At 45.2% G+C, this 19210-nt stretch overlaps 1 protein-coding gene across 1 annotated transcript in view; it reads left to right on the top strand.

Annotated features, from left to right (window-relative positions):
* Positions 1 to 19210, top strand: part of LOC144678871 (dynein axonemal heavy chain 11-like) — a 552140-nt gene that overhangs the window by 234605 nt on the left and 298325 nt on the right. The window contains exons 38-39 of the mRNA XM_078538870.1: positions 3625 to 3819; positions 8896 to 8973. Coding sequence (XP_078394996.1) covers positions 3625 to 3819; positions 8896 to 8973 — 273 coding nt within the window. The remainder of the gene's footprint in view (positions 1 to 3624; positions 3820 to 8895; positions 8974 to 19210) is intronic.

The raw sequence follows: 19210 nt of genomic DNA on the forward strand, positions 1-19210 counted from the left end.
CATACTCCTGGAATCTAGTGACTATTTAGGCCTCCACTGCATCTCCATGACATGCGCCTGAGCACTGAGGGTATGTGCGCTGCCATCAGCCAAACAAGAGTCAAACATTCACAGATGCAAGGTGAGGATGTTTAGGGCTGTCCTCACTGCATCTCATCATCATCCTCCACAAACCTTGCAGCTATGAGGGCCTCATGAGCGCACCTAGCTCACCTGACCTGTGCAATGACCTCATCGCCGTCATCCACTTTGACGTCGCCCTCACTGGAGGAGATGTGCAGCTCCTCCATCTCCTCCTCAGCCAGGTCCTCCATGTGTTGCAGTGCCAGTTTTTGTAGCGCGCAGCAAGCTATGGTGATGTGCGACAGCCTGTGGGGACTGTGTATTGCAGTGCTCCACCCCCAGACCTGTCGAGGCACCAGAACCTCATTTTCCACTTGCTAATCGTTTGCTCCACAAAAGTCCGGGTCGTGGCATGAGCCTCATTATACCTTCCCTCTGTTGCAGTCTGAGGCCGCCGCATGGGCGTCACCAGCCACGTCCTCTGTGGGTGGACCTTGTCCCCGAGAAGCCAGCCTGCAGCCTCTGTGGTCCCTGGAAAATGTCAGGGATCTGAGACCTGCTAGAGATGTAGGAGTCTTGGATATTCTCTGGGAATCATATGCAGACCTGTAAGATGCATTTGTGATGGTCGCATGCCAGCTGAACATTTAGCTAGTGGAAGCCCTTGCGGTTGACGTAGTTGACTGCTTGTTGCCATGGAGATCTAAACGCCACGTGAGTGCAGTCAGCGGCACCCTGCACTTGTGGAAAACCAGTGCTCTTGCTTCCTGGCTTTGCTGATTCCGGGCGAAATGCACAAATTTCTCTGCCTTGGCGAAGATGTTGCCTATGACTTCCTGGATACACGTGTGAGCGTATCTTCCAAGATCCCCTTACAGGTCACCTGTGGAGCCCTGGAAGGAGCCACTGGTATAAAAATTGAGCATCACAGTTACTTTCACAGCTACTGGCGGTGGATGCCCTCCATGTCCCTGTGGTGCCAAATCCTGCAGCAGGTGGCATATATGACCAACCAGTTCCTGAGACATGTGCAGTCTTCTGTGATCTGCAGGAATGACAAGCTCTGTCTATTGGCCCTGGGTCTAGCAAGGTGCCTACAAGCGAGGGCTCTCTGCGGATCCTTAGCTGCGTGCGGAGCAGGCCCTGCCACCTCTTCTTGAGGGAGGTGCTCCTCCCTTTGCCTGGCCAGGCGCTTCTATCACACTCTTCTTCTCTTTAAGCTGTAAGACATACTGCTAAACCACCAGGCTCCATGATCCTGATGTTCTCCTCCTGCAGGGTCAAATAGAGAGATGCCTAGGTTAGTATATATGTACTAAGAACCTCTCTTGGTTAAGTCTGAAGGCAGGCCCCTTGACGCATGCAGGAGAGTGTTGGTCACCACTCGGATGGCCAGTCTGCAGTGTGCCCATTGGCTGTCTGAAACCCCACCCACCTCCGCCCCATTCCACTTGACCGATTGGCGGCAACTTCAGCCATTGGACTGCATGCTGTGCTCTCAGCTCAGGCGCAGGCTCAGCTCAAACTGCAAGGCTGCACTTTTAACTTGAACCAAGAGGGACACTGGTCTAACCCTTAATGAAGACATTGCAAGGGGCACTGAGCGCCTCCAGTAGTGGCTGCGCCATGGTCACTTTTTGCAAGGTGATTCTACAACTTGCCCAGTTGTCCAATTGTTCTGTGGCCCCCTAAAACACACATTAATTTGCAGTCTGCACCTAAGAGGTGAAAAGTTCTGGAGCATTTGGTGGCACATTCATGCTTTAGTGTTGCTAGAGTGGGTAGAACTGCTTCAGAGGCCTGACTCCAAGCATGTCAATGGAGCTGCTGCTGAACGGTCTCAGCTGTGGCAGAATACTCGCTTTTTTGACCAGCTTTTCCGAGTGTGTGGCAGCTTCCATCACACCCCCCCCACCCCCCAGCATGTGCTTTTACTCTTCCTTCTGACTGTGCTGCCTCCTCCCCCCCGCCCGCCCCCCACCAACCAGCCTCACCTGCACTGGAGCCCTTGCCTTGATACCACACTGAAAGTCAGCCAAGAGAAAGCGACTTGCCCCTGTACCTGCCCCTGCCCCCAGAATGCGCATCACCTCATGATGTCCTACGGGTGATCCTCATGAGCGCTGTGCAAGGTTGTGTGCTCTCACCTCCGAGTTCCCCTCGAAGTTCAGCTTGCCAGGTGTACGCCTTTTAAAGGCAGTCATGAATCACGCTGTTCTAAAGTCATGCTGACGAGGGTGGTAAATTTGACGTGGAAGGATGACTCCGGCATGAGGGCACAATGATGAGATGCAAATGCATTAAAATTAAGGTCCTGATGTTGGATGACGGGAGACGTGGCCCGCTATTGATGGGCAGAGGGGACGATTGCAAACTGGTTTTACGATGGCATAAAACAGACTTTTGGCCTTCGCGCCATATTGTCTGCTCATGCCCATCATGACGCCCGCCACCAATGGGAGCGGAAAACTCTGGCGCAGATTGTTAAACCAGCAGAACTGCAGTGGGGCAGGACTAATGTCAGTTTTAGCCCTGACCCTGGCTGATCCAGACCATGGGTCACCTAAATAATTTTTGGCGTTCCCTGGCCTCCACAGGGGTGGCAACATGTATTGGTTGTGCAGAATGGAGTGCCCATTTAATATATATAAAATACATAATATATATATAATACATTTTTATATATGTACGTATGTGTGTAATATATAATATATATATGTGTGTGTGTTTGTGTGTGTATATATATATATATATATATTATATATATGTAAATATATACACACACACACACACACACACACACACCATGCCATGGCTCATGCTATTGATGGCATTGGGATCTTTGGCCTTCTAATATGTAAATGCTCTGTCTGCAACCCATCATGTCATGCATTACAATTACATAAATTACAGTATTATTTTCATTAGTTGTATATTGATAAATCTGCCTATATTTGGCAACATTTTCTATGTCCCCTGTCTTCTGGTCTCTTTGATGAGAAATCTGGAAGTGGCAAGGACAACCAGAGAACCAACAGAGCACCCCGGGAATAGATTTCCGCCACATGGACTGCAGGGTTCAAGAAGGCAGCTCACCACCACCTTCTCAAGGGCAATAAATGCTGGCAGTTGTACTGTGGTGGTTGTGTACATTGTCCATTTATAATAGAGTTGATCTGCAGACAACTTTCTAAGTGGAAATATTAGATTTATTTACAGTACAGCCAGCAGCAACTACACATGTGCTTTCAACTCCATCTCTATCTCTACACTGACTGTGGAGGTAGCCCCCACTCCTAACACATTGGTTTACACAGATCATTTGATCTTACATCATAGGACTATTCTTAAAGGCACAGTCCAACATTTAACAAAACCATAATTACTACACTGGCCTAACCAACGATGCCCACATCCTGTAAATGTATTTTAAAAAATTTGACTGGAATTAACCCAACATAAATTCAACAGTAATTTTGGGTCTTTTCTTTTCCTTATATTACTGCAAACCTGTGATGAAAATGACATAATTAGTTTGTAACAAGTTATTTCTTTTCCAAGGTGTTAATGCGTGCTTTAAGGGATTTCAATTTACCAAAGGTTGTGACAGATGATGTGCCCATTTTTATGGGACTCATTGGTGATCTGTTTCCTGTCCTGGATGTTCCTAGAAAGCGAAACCAGGAATTTGAACAGATGGTTAGGCAGTCCACTCTGGAACTCAGCCTACAACATGAAGAAAACTTTATCCTTAAGGTGTGAATACTTTCATCTTAATAAAAGCACTTTTTCTCTTTGATCAGTAAAAGTAACAACTGTTTTGTCCTCTTTGGTTGAACTGAGAAAGTTACATAAGTTGATTGTTGAATTGTGCCATGCTAAATCTGTCCGCCAAGTCACAATTTTACTATTGTGCTTTCACAGATTAGTATTTGAATACTAATGAATAAGAGATGCATTCCTACCTTTAAAACAATGCCTGATTTTTAAAATTGTATGCAGGGAGTGTCTAGGATCAGAAGGAGAATGTTGACAGGGACGGGTGCAGAGTCGGGGGACGGATGGCATTTCCAATTGGAAGATGACATGATCGAAGATAATGGGGGGAGATGGAAGGGTTTTAGAGGGAACGTGCAAAGTGATGCTGAGAGGTTCATGAGTAATGGGGACAAACATGAACATGAGAGAAGGAGAGTGGAGAGTAACGGCTTCTAACACAAGCCTGAGAAGTATCATTTTCACAATGTCTCCAAAAGCACGTGCGATGCCAGGGTTGGAGATTGAAGTGGGAGAAGGAATGTGGGTGGGTGGTGGAGGTTTGGCTATGGGCAATGGATTTCACCTGTAGAACATCCATGGACACACATGTTCTTGTATCACTGTCTGCCTACCTCACACACTTAAATTGGTGGAATACCTATGGGTCTCATACGCTTGATATTCCTGTAACCTCCGGAGCAGGAGGAGAGAATGTGACAATGGAGAGCTCTTGCTAGTCAAGAACAGAGGCCACAGTGCCAGCAGTCGGCAGCACCGGAGGGGGAGGTTGGTCAGGTTGCAGCCATCCAGGGAAGGCCTCGTTGAAGTTGCGCACTGACACATCAGCACCTCCTCAGGGCAAAAACCAACTACCTGCAGATGCCAGAGAAGTAATGCCAGAGATGCCAGAGGTTGTCCCTGGAAGTATTCACTGAAATATGTGGGATTGTGCAGCAAGACCTACAGTCATGTGGATTTAGCAGGAACCCCAAGCCAGTGACTCTCAAGATGACTGCAGCGCTCAATTTTTTCACCACCAGTGCTTTCCAGAGCTCCGCAGGCGACATATGTGGCACATCGCAGGCTGCCACACACACATGCATAAAGGGGGTGACCAATGCCATTTTCCGTTGTGTGAATGAATTCATCAATTACTCCGCAGATGGGGACAGCAAAGCAGCAAGGGATTTGGCTTCAGGGACATTGCTCATTTGCTAGATTGCAAGGAACTGCACTCACGTGACCGTTAGAGCTCCCAGGGACCAGCCAGCTAGCAGCATTTGTGAATTGGAAGGGCTTTCACTATTTCAACGTGCAACTGGTCTGCAACCACAGGCAAAGAATCATGTCTGTGCATGCAGCTCACGCCTGCACCAAAGCCAATATTGAACAAACCATTAGCTTGTTGAAAATGTGCTTCCGCTGCCTTGACTAGCCTGCAGTACGCACGACAGAGGGTATCACGAATAGTCGTAGTCTACTATGCACTGCACAACATGACCATGCAACGTGGAGAACCGTTGAAACAGGAAGAACAGGAGGAGCAGCATTCTCCTCAGATGGGGATGAATTGGATGAGCCTGAGGAGGAGGCCAAAATGCGCATTCTTCTGCGACCTTGCCCACTGGAGTCAATGGGGGTCAATGGCAGGGGGGAGGTGGTGGTATAGTGGTATTGTCACCGGACTGGTAACCCAGAGACCCAGGGTAATGCTTTGGGGACCTGGGTTCGAATCCCACCATGGCAGATGCTGGATGCCAAGGCCAATGAGAGAAGTGCACAGGATACGAGGGACAACCTAATATACACTAGATTTGCCCAAGGGTGAGGCACCATCATGACTGTGTCCCATCGGCAGAACTGCATTGCCTGCTTGGGATGTAGACCAATCTGTTCCCAGTTCCCTTGTGGAGCTACCTCTGAACCTGGGTCTTCTGCCACCTGGAAGAATAAGGGGAGTGGAACTTGGTCACACACGCACTTGCCAGTGAATACTGGCCCTAAGACATCTGTGTTACATTTGGACGAAGGTCAATCAGGCTACCATGACTGAGAAATTAGATCCTGCACTGTCCTTGCAAGGCTTTGTGTTCACCTACAACATTTCATTGATCCCTGCTGAGAATGTTCTCAGACACTGTCCTTTATGATGCATCCAAGGGGGGACCAGCTGAGTCTGCAAGTTCAGCCATGTCCCACGAAGTGGTGAGTATAACACTGGGCACTAACATGAACATTCAATAAAGAGTTACTACAAAAGCCCATCATTGTTCATTCCACAATAAAGAAAATGCCTCTAACTCCTCTGTAACCATCAATGTGTGCCAACCATGACAAAATAGAGCACCGTAGTCACCTTGAGTGTCCCTGGCATGGGATTCCTGTCATATCCACTGCCTTGCAGGTCTTGCTGCACAATCCCATGTATTAGAGTGACCATGCCAGGATATTTAGCTCTCTGACCAAACTGGTCCCAATAAATAATGATATTGCACACATGAATAAAGTGAAACCAATGTAATGTGCAATATTTGCAAGTGAAATTTAAATTTGAAAAACACCTGTTTCACCTTTGTGCTCTCAATTAGTCTTAAGTTTTCCCCCACGGCCACTCCATCTTGGTACAACCCCAACATTAATACCTGAGATGGAGGCAGTCTGTTCAATGCACTGCCCCATTGTCTTTGATGACTGTAATGGACATCCTCTGGAGGTCCATGACCCTGAGAGCTGTATCCTACTGGGGGTCTCCTGCACTGGTGCAGGGGTTTCTTCTGCAACCTTGCCCACTGGAGTCAATGGGGGTCAATGGCAGGGGGGAGGTGGTGGCGTAGTGGTATTGTCACTGGACTGATAATCCAGAGACCCAGGGTAATGCTCTGGGGACCTGGGTTTGAATCCCACCATGGCAGATGCTGGAATTTGAATTCAATAAAAAAAATTAAACGTCTAATGATGACCATGAAACCACTGTCGATTGTTGTAAAAAACCCATCTGGTTCACTAATGTCCTTTAGGGAAGGATATTTGCCATCCTTACCTGGTTTGGCCTACATATGACTCCAGATCCACAGCAATGTGTTGACAGTTAAAGTGCCCTCTGAGCAAGGGCAATAAATGCTGGCATAGCCAGCAGTGACCACATCCCATGAACAAATAATAAAAAAAAAACAAAAAAAACCCTGGCCTTTGCATGGATAAGGGGCTGCACAAGATGCCATCATACCTGTTTGGAATATCAACATGGCAGTCTGAACTAAGACTGTTTAAAGGTCAAAGTGTTTAGAAAGCCTTTTTCCAGAGAGAGATTCAAGGCTGTTTAGATATTCCCATAAAATGCAGAAAATATCTGCTTATTAAAGACCCCAATTTCTTACAACTGGTTTCTCATTTGTACGGTGCATCCAAGTGCTCACAAATAAGCCACAATTTCACATGCTTTAGGCTCAGTTGCCATGTGGCACTGTGGCTGAGCACGCATTCATCCACCTGGTATTGCTGCCCACTCACAAATATAAATTAATTAATGACCCCATGTGAGACCCTTTGTTGAGATGCAACCCCTGACTCCATGTGAGACCCTATGGTGAGATGCAACCCCTGACCCCATGTGAGACCCTTTGGTGAGATGCAGCCTCTGAGCAGGTCATTGCCCCATTTTCTGCACTAGACCCAGGTTCTTGTATGGACCAGAGGCTTGCTCACCTCCTCTGTGACCTTCATCCAGGTCACCTTGGACTGGGGAGGGGGTCTTCTGTTGTCACCCATGGGAAAGAACAGATCCCATCTTTCCCTGATGTCTTAGAGGAGAGGTGGGAGGTGTCGTTAAGCTATGGGCAAGCCTATGTCTACTCTGTCTAGACTCAGACATATTGGATGTGAGGGGAGAAGAGGAGGTGGGGCGGGTGGATGATGAATGACAGTAAATAATACGATATACAGTGATGGAAGAGAAATTTTGCCGGGGGGTGGCAGGGGAGATTAGGGTCACTATCTGAACCAAAATAATAACGAAACTACTGAGGCAGTGAAGTTTGGCGTGGAAGTTATGATCATGATGCAGACCCTTCCTGTTTGGCCAGAAGGCCTTATTATAGGCTGCCCCTACCTGCTGCATTGTCAGTTGATGGCAGGTTTCACCACTGAAAAGTTTCCCCCACCGCATGATCGCACACCCCCCTTGTTCCTGCCACTGACACTTTACCGCCCACTTCCAGTTCTGCCATCGGGAACAGCATGCCATTGATAAAATATTATCCAAAGTGTGGGTTTCCTCTCTTTATTGTACATTCCTGAGTAAATTGAGGCGCCAGTGCTTCATAAGTACATCATTGGTGAGAAGAGGAGCACTTTCCTCATTTCTATCATCCAATGTCAATAATCTGAACCCAAAATTCACCCAGGCCAAATAGAGTTCAGTTAGATACAGACCAAATGAGGATGAAATTCAATTTGGGCTAGTGAGCAAAAATGGATGGTCGTAGATCACGTGTCCATTATAAACCAAAGGAAAATTGAGCAGGTTGTATAATCTGCTACTGTTTATTTTGCAATGCTGTCAAAGTTGAATTTTTCTAACATCTTTTTATTCTGTCCAACAATTGGCTTAACTCTAACCTGAGAGGTGCCCTTCTCACTTTGTAGTGTAAATTTCTCCACTTCCAATCAATGCCAACTTGTCTGAGTATGAGTGGCAATTTTTATTTTGCAGTTATTTCTAGATTCGGGGCAATTTTGTGCTGTGGGCCCTACGTTAAGGAGGAACTGAGTCAGATTTTCAAAATTCATTCCATATCTGTCAAGGCTGGATAAAAATTCTAGGATTAAGGATTGATAGAGGGTCGTAATAAAGAACCATCGTTTCAGGTGAAAATGGGATAAAAGTTATTATATGACAGTTATCATACAGAGAGGCTCTCTAAAGTATTATAATATTACAAACATAGAAACACAAAGCTTAGTTACATTGCTAGATATAAGTGGATTTTTTCAGAAATAAAAATACCAGTGCGTTCTTCTAACCCATTCCTTCAGTTTAAGTAATCATTGTTGTCAATGTTGCCTTTATCCTAGGTGGTTCAGCTGGAAGAGTTGTTGGCTGTCCGTCACTCAGTCTTTGTGGTTGGAAATGCTGGGACAGGAAAGAGTCAGGTGAGCAAATCATCATCTGCCAAGCTGTAAGATTACTCAGAAGTAATTGATTGTGTGCATATGTTGAATAGCATGTAAACTGAGTGGTGTGTTAGAAAAACTGCACACCTCCATTTGTCGTAAAGCGTTTTGTAGTCAGTAAAGGTTTTTCGAAGAGTAACTGTTGTAACGTTAGGAAATCCGGCACGCTCCCACAAACAGCGATGTGATAACGATGGGATAATCTGTTTTTATGATGTTGATTGAGGGATAAACGTTTGCCGGGACATCAGAGAGAATGTGAGTGCCCTTACTCTTCTTTGAAATAGAGCCACGGGATCCTTTATGTCCACCTGAGAGAGCAGGTAGGCCCTAGGTATAACATGTCACTCCAAAGACAGCACTCCCAACACTGCAACACTCTCTCTCAGCACTGCACTGGAGTGTCGGCCTAGATTTTTGCGCTCAAGTCTCCTAAGTGGAACAGAGTCCACAACCATTGGACTCAGAAGCAAGAGTGCTAACAACTGAGCCACAACTGACTTGGCTGAGCATGGCATCAGCTTGTGGGCAACACTGATGAGTTTGCTGTTATTACCCATCCTCCCCTGAAAACTGCTGTGCCCCTTGTGATGATGGTTCTCCCACAACTGACGGAACAACAAAATATTTGCAAAACAGAATGCTGTGTAACTTGGAGGGGAACCTGGAGCTGATGGCGCTCTTGTTGTTTTCGGTGGTAGAGGTCACAGGCAAGGGAGGTGTTGTTGAAGTCAATTTGGTAAGTTGCTGCAGCACATCCTGTAGATAGTACGTACCACAGTCAGAGTTGGCTGGTACTGGATATTGAGCCCAACGGCAGAGGTGTTGATTAAGCAAACTGCTCTATCCTGGATGGTTTTAAGCCTCTTGAGTATTGTTGAAGCTGCACACAGGTGAGTGATGAGCATTCCATCACACTCCTAACTTGAGTCCTGTGGAATGCTTTGCAGGGGCAGGACATAAGCCACTTATGACAGAGTACAACCTCTGTGCAGCATTGATATGGCTAGTTTCAGCTGCTGGTCAGTGACGAAACCATGATCCTGATGTTGGGGGACTTGGTGAGAGTGACAGCATTGAAAGTCGCTGCCAGAATATCTGAACTTTCACTTGTTCAAGATGGTCATTAGCTAGCACTTATGTGATGTGAGTGTTACCTGCCATTTGTCAGCCCAAGGAAAGATTTTACCCAGACCCTGCTGTATCTGTAAAATCTGACCAATAATAACTTACATTTATATAGCAGCTTTCATGTAACAAAACGTCCCAAGATGCGTCACAAGAGTGTGATTCCTCAAAATTTGACATTGAACCACAGAAAGAGGCTGGATAACCAAGAACTTTGTCAAACAGGTAGTTTTAAGAAGCAAGTGGAAAGGTTTAAGGAGGGAATTTCAGAGCTGAGATCCTAGGCACATGAAAACACAGCAGAGCAATTACATAAAAGCTGAAAATGCTGGAAAAACTCAGCATGTCTGGCAGCGTCTATGGAGAGAGAAACAGAGTTAATGTTTTGAGTCTGTATGACTCTTCTTCAGAGCTGAAGAGAGGTAGAAATGTGATGTTTTTCATGCTCTTGACAAGGGGGTGGAAACAGGTGGAGAAAAATAGAAGGTCAGGGATAGGTTGGAGGCCAGGAGAGATAAAATGATGAAGATGTCATGGACACAAGACAAAGGGGGTGGTAATGATAGTGTTAAAGTCTAAAGCAGATGTTAATAGTGGCATAAAGGTCAGATAGCAGAGCGAATTAATAGCAGAACATGAGAACAAGATACAGACTGGAACTTAGGAGGTTCGTGGGCAGGGGGGGTTGGAAAAAATCAAAATGGAGGACAGAGTTCAAGGTTTAAAGTTGTTGAACTCAATGTTAAGTCCAGAAGGCTCTAAAATCTCTAATTGGAAGATGAGGTGCTGTTCCTCCAGCTTGCGTTGGGCTTCACTGGAACGTTGTAGCAGGCTGAGGACAGAAATGTGAGCATGAGAGTAAGATGGTGAATTGAAATGGCAAGTGACAGGAAGTTCAGGGTCACGCTTGTGGACTGAGCGAAGGTGTTCCACAAAGCGGTCACCCAGTCTGAATTTAGCCTCCCCAATGTTAAGTCCCCAGAGTTACCTGGACACTGTGTTTCAGGAGACAGTCACACCCCTTAGATTAACTACCTTAAATTCGGCAGGAGGGTGTGACTATGAGCGAGGCAAGTAGAGGGATCCAGGAAGTAGCACTGCAGGAGCCTCAGCCCTTGCCCTTATCCAACAGGTTCAAGATTCTTGCTCCCTGTGTGGATGAGAGCGGGGACTGTAGGGAGGATGAGCAAACTGACCATAGGACCGTAGTACAGGGAGCCATTCAAGTGGGAGGAGAAAAGAGAAATGTAGTTGTAATCAGGGATAGTATAGTTAAGGGAATAGAGACTGTTCTCTATAGCCAGGATCGAGAGTCCCGAAAGCTGTGTTGCCTTCCTGGTGCCAGGGTTAAGGATATCTCATCTGGGCTGTGGAGGAACTTGGAATTGGAGAGGAAAGATCCAGTTGTTGTGGTCCATGTAGGTACCAACGATATAGGTAGAAGGAGGAAAGAGGTTCTGCTGAGGGAGTACCAGCAACTAGGGGCTAAATTAAAAAGCAGAACCAAAAAGGTAATAATAATCTCCGGATTACTACCTGAGCCACGAGCTAATTGGCATAGGGTCAATAAGATTAAAGAGCTAAATGCGTGGCTCAAAGATTGGTATGGGAGAAGTAGGTTTGAATTCATGGGACATTGGCACCAGTACTGGGGAAAGACAGCTATTCCGTTCGGATGGGCTCCACTTAAATCAGGCTGGGACCAGTGTCCTGGCGAATCGCATAACTAGGGTAGTAGATAGGGCTTTAAACTAAATAGTGAGGGGGAGGGTTCAGTTACATGGAAATATAAAAAATCCAAGTTTAAGGAGAGGGTAAAAGTGCAGGTTAGTGACGAGGCTGATTGCTAACAAAAAGTGAAAGGAAGGACAGAGTGTGTGAACGCCATATTGCACCAAAGAATCATATAAGAGGAGGGAAAATTGACAATAGGGCAAACTTAAAGGCTTTGTATCTAAATGCACGTAGCATTCGGAATAAAACTAATGAGTTAACAGCGCAAATAGAGATAAATAGGTATGATTTGGTGGCGATTACTGAGACGTGGTTACAGGGAGAACAGGTTTGGGAGTTGAATATCTAAGCATACTCAGTGTTTCGGAAGGATCAGCAGGAAAGAAAAGGAGGTGGTGTAGCTTTGTTAGTAAAGGAAGAGATCAGTGCTATAGTGAGGAATGATATAGGCACTGGAGAGCAAGACATAGAGTCAGTCTGGGTAGAAATAAATAGCAAAGGAAAGAAGTCCCTGGTGGGAATAATCTATAAGTCCCCAAACAGTAGTTTAACAGTAGGGCACAGTATAAACCAAGAAATACTGGGAGCATGTAAGAAATAATCATGGGTGATTTTAATATGCATATAGACTGGACTAATCAAATTGGCAAGGGTAGCCTTGAGGGAGAGTTCATAGAGTGTATTAGAGATTGTTTCTTGGAGCAATATGTTGTGGAACCAACCAGGGAGCAGGCTATTCTGGATTTGGTTTTGTGTAATGAGATGGGATTAATTAGCGAACTCATAGTAAAGGATCCTCCAGGGAAGAATGATCATAGCATGATAGAATTTCAAGTTCAGTTTGAGAGTGAGAAAATTGAATCCCATAGTAGTGTTCTGGAGTTAAACAAAGGTAACTACATGGGTATGAGGGCACATTTGGCCCTAGTGGACTGGGCAGGAAGACTACAAGGTAGTACAGTGGCAGATATTTAAGGAGATATTCAGTTCCTCCCAAGTAAAATATATCCCAATGAGGAAGAAAGATGGTAAGAGGGGGAAAAAGCATCCATAGAACCATAGAAAATTTACAGCACAGAAGGAGGCCATATGTCCCTTCTTGTCCATGCCAGCCCGAGGACACCCAGGTGCCCTTTCTAACCCCACCTGCACCCGGCCCATAGCCCTGCAGCTTAAGGTGCAGATCCAGGTACTTTTTAAAAGAGTTTAGAGTTTCTGCCTCTACCACCAACTTGGGCAGCGAATTCCAGACACCCACTACCCTCTGTGTAAAAAAGTTCTTCCTCATATCCCCCCTACGCCTTCTGCCACTTATTTTGAATCTATGTCCCCTGGTTCTAGAATTCTCCACCAAGGGAAACAATTTTATCCTGTCCACTCTATCTATTCCCCTCATAATTTTGTACACCTCAATCAAGTCACCTCTCAGCCTTCTTTGTTCTAAGGAAAATAACCCCAAACTATCCAATCTCTCCTCGTGGCTACACTTTTCTAACCCTGGCAACATTCTTGTAAACTTCCTCTGCACTCTCTCCAGAGCTATTACGTCCTTCCTGTAATGTGGTGACCAGAACTGCACACAATACTCCAGTTGTGGCCTCACCAGTGTTTTATACAATTCCAACATTATTTCCTTACTTTTATATTCTATACCTCTGCCAATGAAGGAGAGCATTCCATATGCCTTCTTTACAACCTTGTCTACTTGAACTACTGCCTTCAGGGACCTGTGTACTTGTACGCCAAGATCTCTCACTTCATCTACCCCTCTTAGTATATTCCCATTTATTGTGTAATCCCTGTAACTGTTTGACCTCCCTAAATGTATGACCTCACACTTCTCTATGTTAAAATCCATCTGCCACTTTACCGCCCACTCCACCAACCCATCTATATCGTTTTGGAGATTATGGCTATCCTCTACACTATCCACTACTCGGCCAATCTTTGTGTCATCTGCAAATTTCCCAATCATGCCCCCTACGTTCACGTCCAAATCGTTAATATATAACACAAACAGCAAGGGTCCCAACACCGAGCCCTATGGAACACCACTTGAGACAACTTTCCATTCACAAGGGCATCCATCGACCTTTGTTTCCTGTTACAAAGCCAACAATCTATCCAGTTTGCCACATTACCCTGAATCCCATGGGTTTTTACTTTCCTGACCAACCTGCCATGTGGGACCTTGTCAAATGCCTTGCACACACACCTTGTACACAACATCCACTGCACTACCTTCATCAACCTTTCTTGTCACTTCCTCAAAGAATTCAGTCAAATTTGTGAGGCAAGACCTTCCTTTAACAAATCCATGCTGACCATCCCTGACTAGTCCATGCCTTTCCACATGACAGTTAATCCTATCTCTCAGGATTGATTCTACTAATTTGCTCACAACTGATGTAAGACTAACTGGCCTATAATTGTTTGGCATTTCCTTTAATCCCTTTTTAAACAATGGAACTATGTTTGCATTTCTCCAGTCCTCCGGTACCTCCCCTGTATCGAGTGAAGATTGGAAAATCATCCTCAGAGCATCTGCTATCTCCTCCCTGACTTCCTTCAGCAGCCTTGGAAACAATCCATCTGGCCCTGGTGACTTATCAATGTTCAAGGATTTCAACCCTTCGAATACTTCCTCTCTCTTTATGACTATCCCGTCCAATATCTCGCAGTGTTCCTCCTGGACTACTATATCTACATCCTCCCTTTCCTTTGTAAACACGGAGACAAAATATTCATTCAAAACCCTTCCCACAGCTCTGCATCTACACACAAGTTTCCATCTTCAGCTCTGATAGGTCCCACATTTTCCTTAACTAACCTTTTAGCATTAATGTATTGGTAAAACATCTTTGTGTTACTTGCTAATCTTTTTTCATGCCCTCTCTTTGATTTCCTTATTTCCTTTTTTACTTCATCCCTGCACTTCCTATATTCATCTAGGCTATCTGCAGTGCTTAGTTCTTTGTGCCTATCGTACACTTTCTTTTTCTGTTTGATCTTCCCCTGTATTCCTCTAGACAACCAGGGAGATCTAGATTTGGCAGTATCACTCTTATTTTTGTAGGGGACATGTCTACTTTGTACAATTAGGATCTCACTTTTTAGTGCCTCCCACTGGTTTTCCACTGTTTTATCCTCCAGCAGTGCTGTCCAGTCTACCTCAGCCAAGTCCCTTCTCATTTCTGCAAAATTTACCTTCCCCCAGTTCAAGACTTTTACTCCTGCCTTATCTCTGTCCTTTTCCATGGTAATGCTAAATCTAACTGAATTGTGATCACTGTCCCTGATATGGTCGCCAACTGTCACTTCACCCGCTTGCCCTTCTTTGTTCCCCAAGACTAGGTCTAGAATTGCATCTCCTCCCTAATCGGTTGAAAAAATTTTCCTGGACACACTGCATGAATTTTTCTCCCTCAGTGCCCCTTATATTGTTTGAATCCCAGTTGATATTAGGATAGTTGAAGTCTCCTTCTATTATTGCCCTCTTGCAGAAATTTGCCTACATATTTGTTCTTCTATCTCCCTTTCACTATCTGGGGGTCTGTAGTATACTCTCAGTAGTGTGACTGCCCCTTTTTTATTTCTAAGCTCAATCCATAAAGCCTCGTTTGTTGACCCATTTAGTATATCATCCCTTCTCACAACTGGAATTGATTCTTTAACCATTAGTGCTACGCCCCCTCCTTTTTTTATCTCCTACTCTATCATGTCTGAAGGCTTTATAGCCAGGAATATTAAGCTGCCAGTTTTGTCCCTCCTTTAGCCAGGTCTCCGTTAGAGCAACGACATCCTGCTGCCATGTGTCTACCTGTGCCCTTAACTCATCTACCTTGTTTGTAATACTCCTTGCATTGAAGTATAAACAGTTTAACCCCGTCAATTTCCCTTGCTGGACACTTTTTAAACTTTGATTCTCCTGCAACTCCAGGTCTGTCACAACGTCCCTAGCTAATGTTCTACCTCCATTTTTCTGATCTGAATCTGACCTATCTGATCCTACTCCTGGGATCTCATCCCCCTGCCACATTAGTTTAAATACTCCCCAACAGAACTAGCAAAAGCCCCCGTGAGGATACTGGTCACAGCTCTGCCTGGGTGTAGCCCGTCCGGTTTGTGCAGGTCCCACCTTCCCCAGAACTGGTCCCAGTGCCTCAAAAATCTGAATCCCTCCCGGCTACACCATCTCTCCAGCCACGTGTTCATTTGGTCTGTCCTCTTATTCCTACTCTCGTTAGCACGTGGAACTGGGAGTAATCCTGAGATTACTACATTTGAGGTCCTGCATTTTAATTTATCTCCTAACTTCCTGTACTGAGCTTGCAGGACTTCATCTCTTAGTTTACCTATGTTGTTAGTACCAATGTGTACCACAACCACTGGCTGTTTACCTTCTCTCCCTAGGATGTCCTGCAGCCGCTCTGTGACATCTGGATCCTGGCATCAGGGAGGCTACATACCATCCTTGATTCACGTTTGCGGCCACAGAAGCATCTGTCTGTGCCCCTAACTATTGAATTCCCTGTCATTATAGCCCTGCCACTTGTTTTCCTCCCGCCCCTCTGAGCAGCAGAGCCACCCACAATGCCGTGAACTTGGCTGTTGCTACTTTCCCCTGAGAGGCCATCCCCCCCAACAGTATCCAAAGTGGTATATCTGTTAGAGAGGAGGATGACCACAGGGGATTCCTGCACTACCTCCCTGAGTCTTTTACTGTTCCTGATGGTCACCCATTTCCTTACTGCCTGTGTAATCTTCACCTGCGGTGTGACCACCTCGCTAAACGTGCTATCCACGACTTGCTCAGCATCGCGGATGCTCCACAATGAGTCCACCCACAGCTCCAGCTCCGAAATCCGGTTAGCTAGAAGCTGCATTTGGACACACCTTCCGCACACATGGTCACCAGGGACGCTGGAAGCTTCCCTCATTTCCCACATCCTGCAGGAGGAACATATCATGGGTCTGAGTTCTCCTGCCACGAGGTCCCTCTCGATTAAGCTAGTTACTCCCTTAAAAAAAATACGCTAGCTTGGGGCCTTATTTATGTTAAGCATGGCTAAGCAAGGAAGTTGAAGATAACTTAAAGGCAAAAACTAAGGCATACCAAATTGCAAAGGTCAGTGGCAGGCTGGAAGATTGGGAAACTTTTAAAGATCAACAAAAGGTTACTAAAAAAATAATAAAAAGAGCAAAGGTAAATTATGAAAGAAAACTAGCGCAAAATGTAAAAACTGATAGCAAAAGCTTCTACAAGTCTACAAAAGGAAAGAGGGTAGCTAAAGTGAACGTTGGTCTCTTGGAGGACGAGACTGGGGAGTTAATAGTGGGGAACGCAGAAATGGTAGTGATGCTTAGTCAATGTTTTGCCTCAGTTTTCACAGTGGAGGACACTAGTACCACCCGAATAGTAACAGGTAGTGCAGAGGATATAGAGAAGGAGGAACTTAGAACAATCACCATCACTAGAGAAAAAGTACTGAGCAAACTATTGGGATTAAAGGGTGACAAGTCCCCAGGCCCTGATGGCCTACATCCCAGGGTCTTAAAGGAAGTGGCAGCGGAGATAGTGGATGCATTGGCTATAATATTCCAAAATTCCCTAGATTCTGGAAAGGTTCCAGTGGATTGGAAAAATGCTAATATAACGCCCTTATTCAAAAAGGTGGGGAGGCAGAAAGTAGGAAACTATAGACCAGTTAGTTTAACGCTTGTCATTGGGAAATTGTTGGAATCCATTATTAAGGAAGTAGTAACGGGGCATTTGGAAAGTCAAAATGCAATCCATCAGAGTAAACATAGTTTTATGAAGAGTAAATCATGTTTGACTAATTTGCTAGAGTTCTTTGAAGATGTGACAAGCAAAGTGGATCATGGGGATCCTGTAGATGTAGTAAATCTGGACTTTCAGAAGGCCTTTGATAAGGTGCTGCACAAAAGGTTAATACACAAGATAAGATCACACAGAGTTAGGGGTAATATATTAGCTTGGATAGAGGATTGGCTAACCAACAGAAAGCAGAGAGTCAGGATAAATGGGTCTTTTTCTGGATAACAATCTGTAACTAGTGGGGTGCCACAGGGTTCGGCCCTTGGGCCCCAACTGTTTACAATCTATATTAATGACTTGGATTCAGGGATAGAAGGTACTGTAGCTAAATTTGCAGATGACACCAAAATAGGCGGGAAAGTAAGTTGCAATGAAGAAATAAGAAATTTACAAATGGATATGGACAGGTTAGGTGAATGGACCAAAATTTGGCAGATGGAGTTTAACGTGGATAAGTGTGAGGTTATCCATTTTGGTCAGAAGAATAAAAAGGCGACTTATTATTTAAATGGAGAGAAACTTCAGAATGCTTCAGTGCAGTGAGATCTGGGTGTCCTTGTGGATGAATCGCTGAAAGCTAGTATGCAGGTACAGAAGATAATAAGGAAGGCAAATGGAATTTTGGCATTTATTGCTAAAGGAATAAAGTATAAAAATAGGGAAGTGTTGTCGCAACTGTACAAGGCATTGGTGAGACCGCACCTGGAGTACTGTACACAGTTTTGGTCCCCTTACTTGAGGAAGGATGTAGTTGCACTGGAGGCGGTTCAGAGGAGGTTCACCAGATTGATTGCAGAGATGCAGGGCTTGTTTTACGAGGAGAGATTGAGGCCTATACTCGAGAGAATTTAGAAGGATGAGAGGAGATCTAATTGAGGTATATAAGATGCTAAAGGGGATAGACAAAGTAGACATGGAGCGGATGTTTCCCCTTATGGAGCATTCTAGAATGAGAGGCCATAGTTTTAGGCTAAGGGGTGGTAGATTTAAATCAGAGATGAGGAGGAATTACTTTTCTCAAAGGGTCGTGAATCTGTGGAATTCACTACCTCAGAGTGCAGTGGATGCTGGGACGCTGAATAAATTTGAGGAGGAGATAGACAGATTTTTAATTAGTAATGGGTTGAAAGATTACAGGGAGAGGGCGGGAAATTGGAGTTGAGGCCGAAATGAGATCAGCCATGAACGTCATGAATGGCGGGGCAGGCTCGAGGGGCTGAATTGCCTACTCCTGCTCCTAGTTCTATGTTTTATGTTCAATATAGAGGAGACCGTTGGAATTCTCTACCCCAGAGGGTCGTGGATGCTTCATTGTTGAATAGACAGATTTTTGGTCTCTGAGAATCAAGGGATATGTGGAGCTGTTTGGAAACTGGAGTTGAAGCCCAAATCAGTCATGACCGTATTGAATGGTGGAGCAGACTCGACGGGCCATATGGTCTATCCCTGCTCCTATTTGTTGTCGGTTGTTGTGTATTTGAAGTTTGCACAAGGGGTTGCAGGCTTCTCTATGGT

Source organism: Cetorhinus maximus, chromosome 3 (assembly GCF_964194155.1).
Source record: "Cetorhinus maximus chromosome 3, sCetMax3.hap1.1, whole genome shotgun sequence".
In the NCBI taxonomy this organism is placed as follows: Eukaryota; Metazoa; Chordata; class Chondrichthyes; order Lamniformes; family Cetorhinidae; genus Cetorhinus; species Cetorhinus maximus.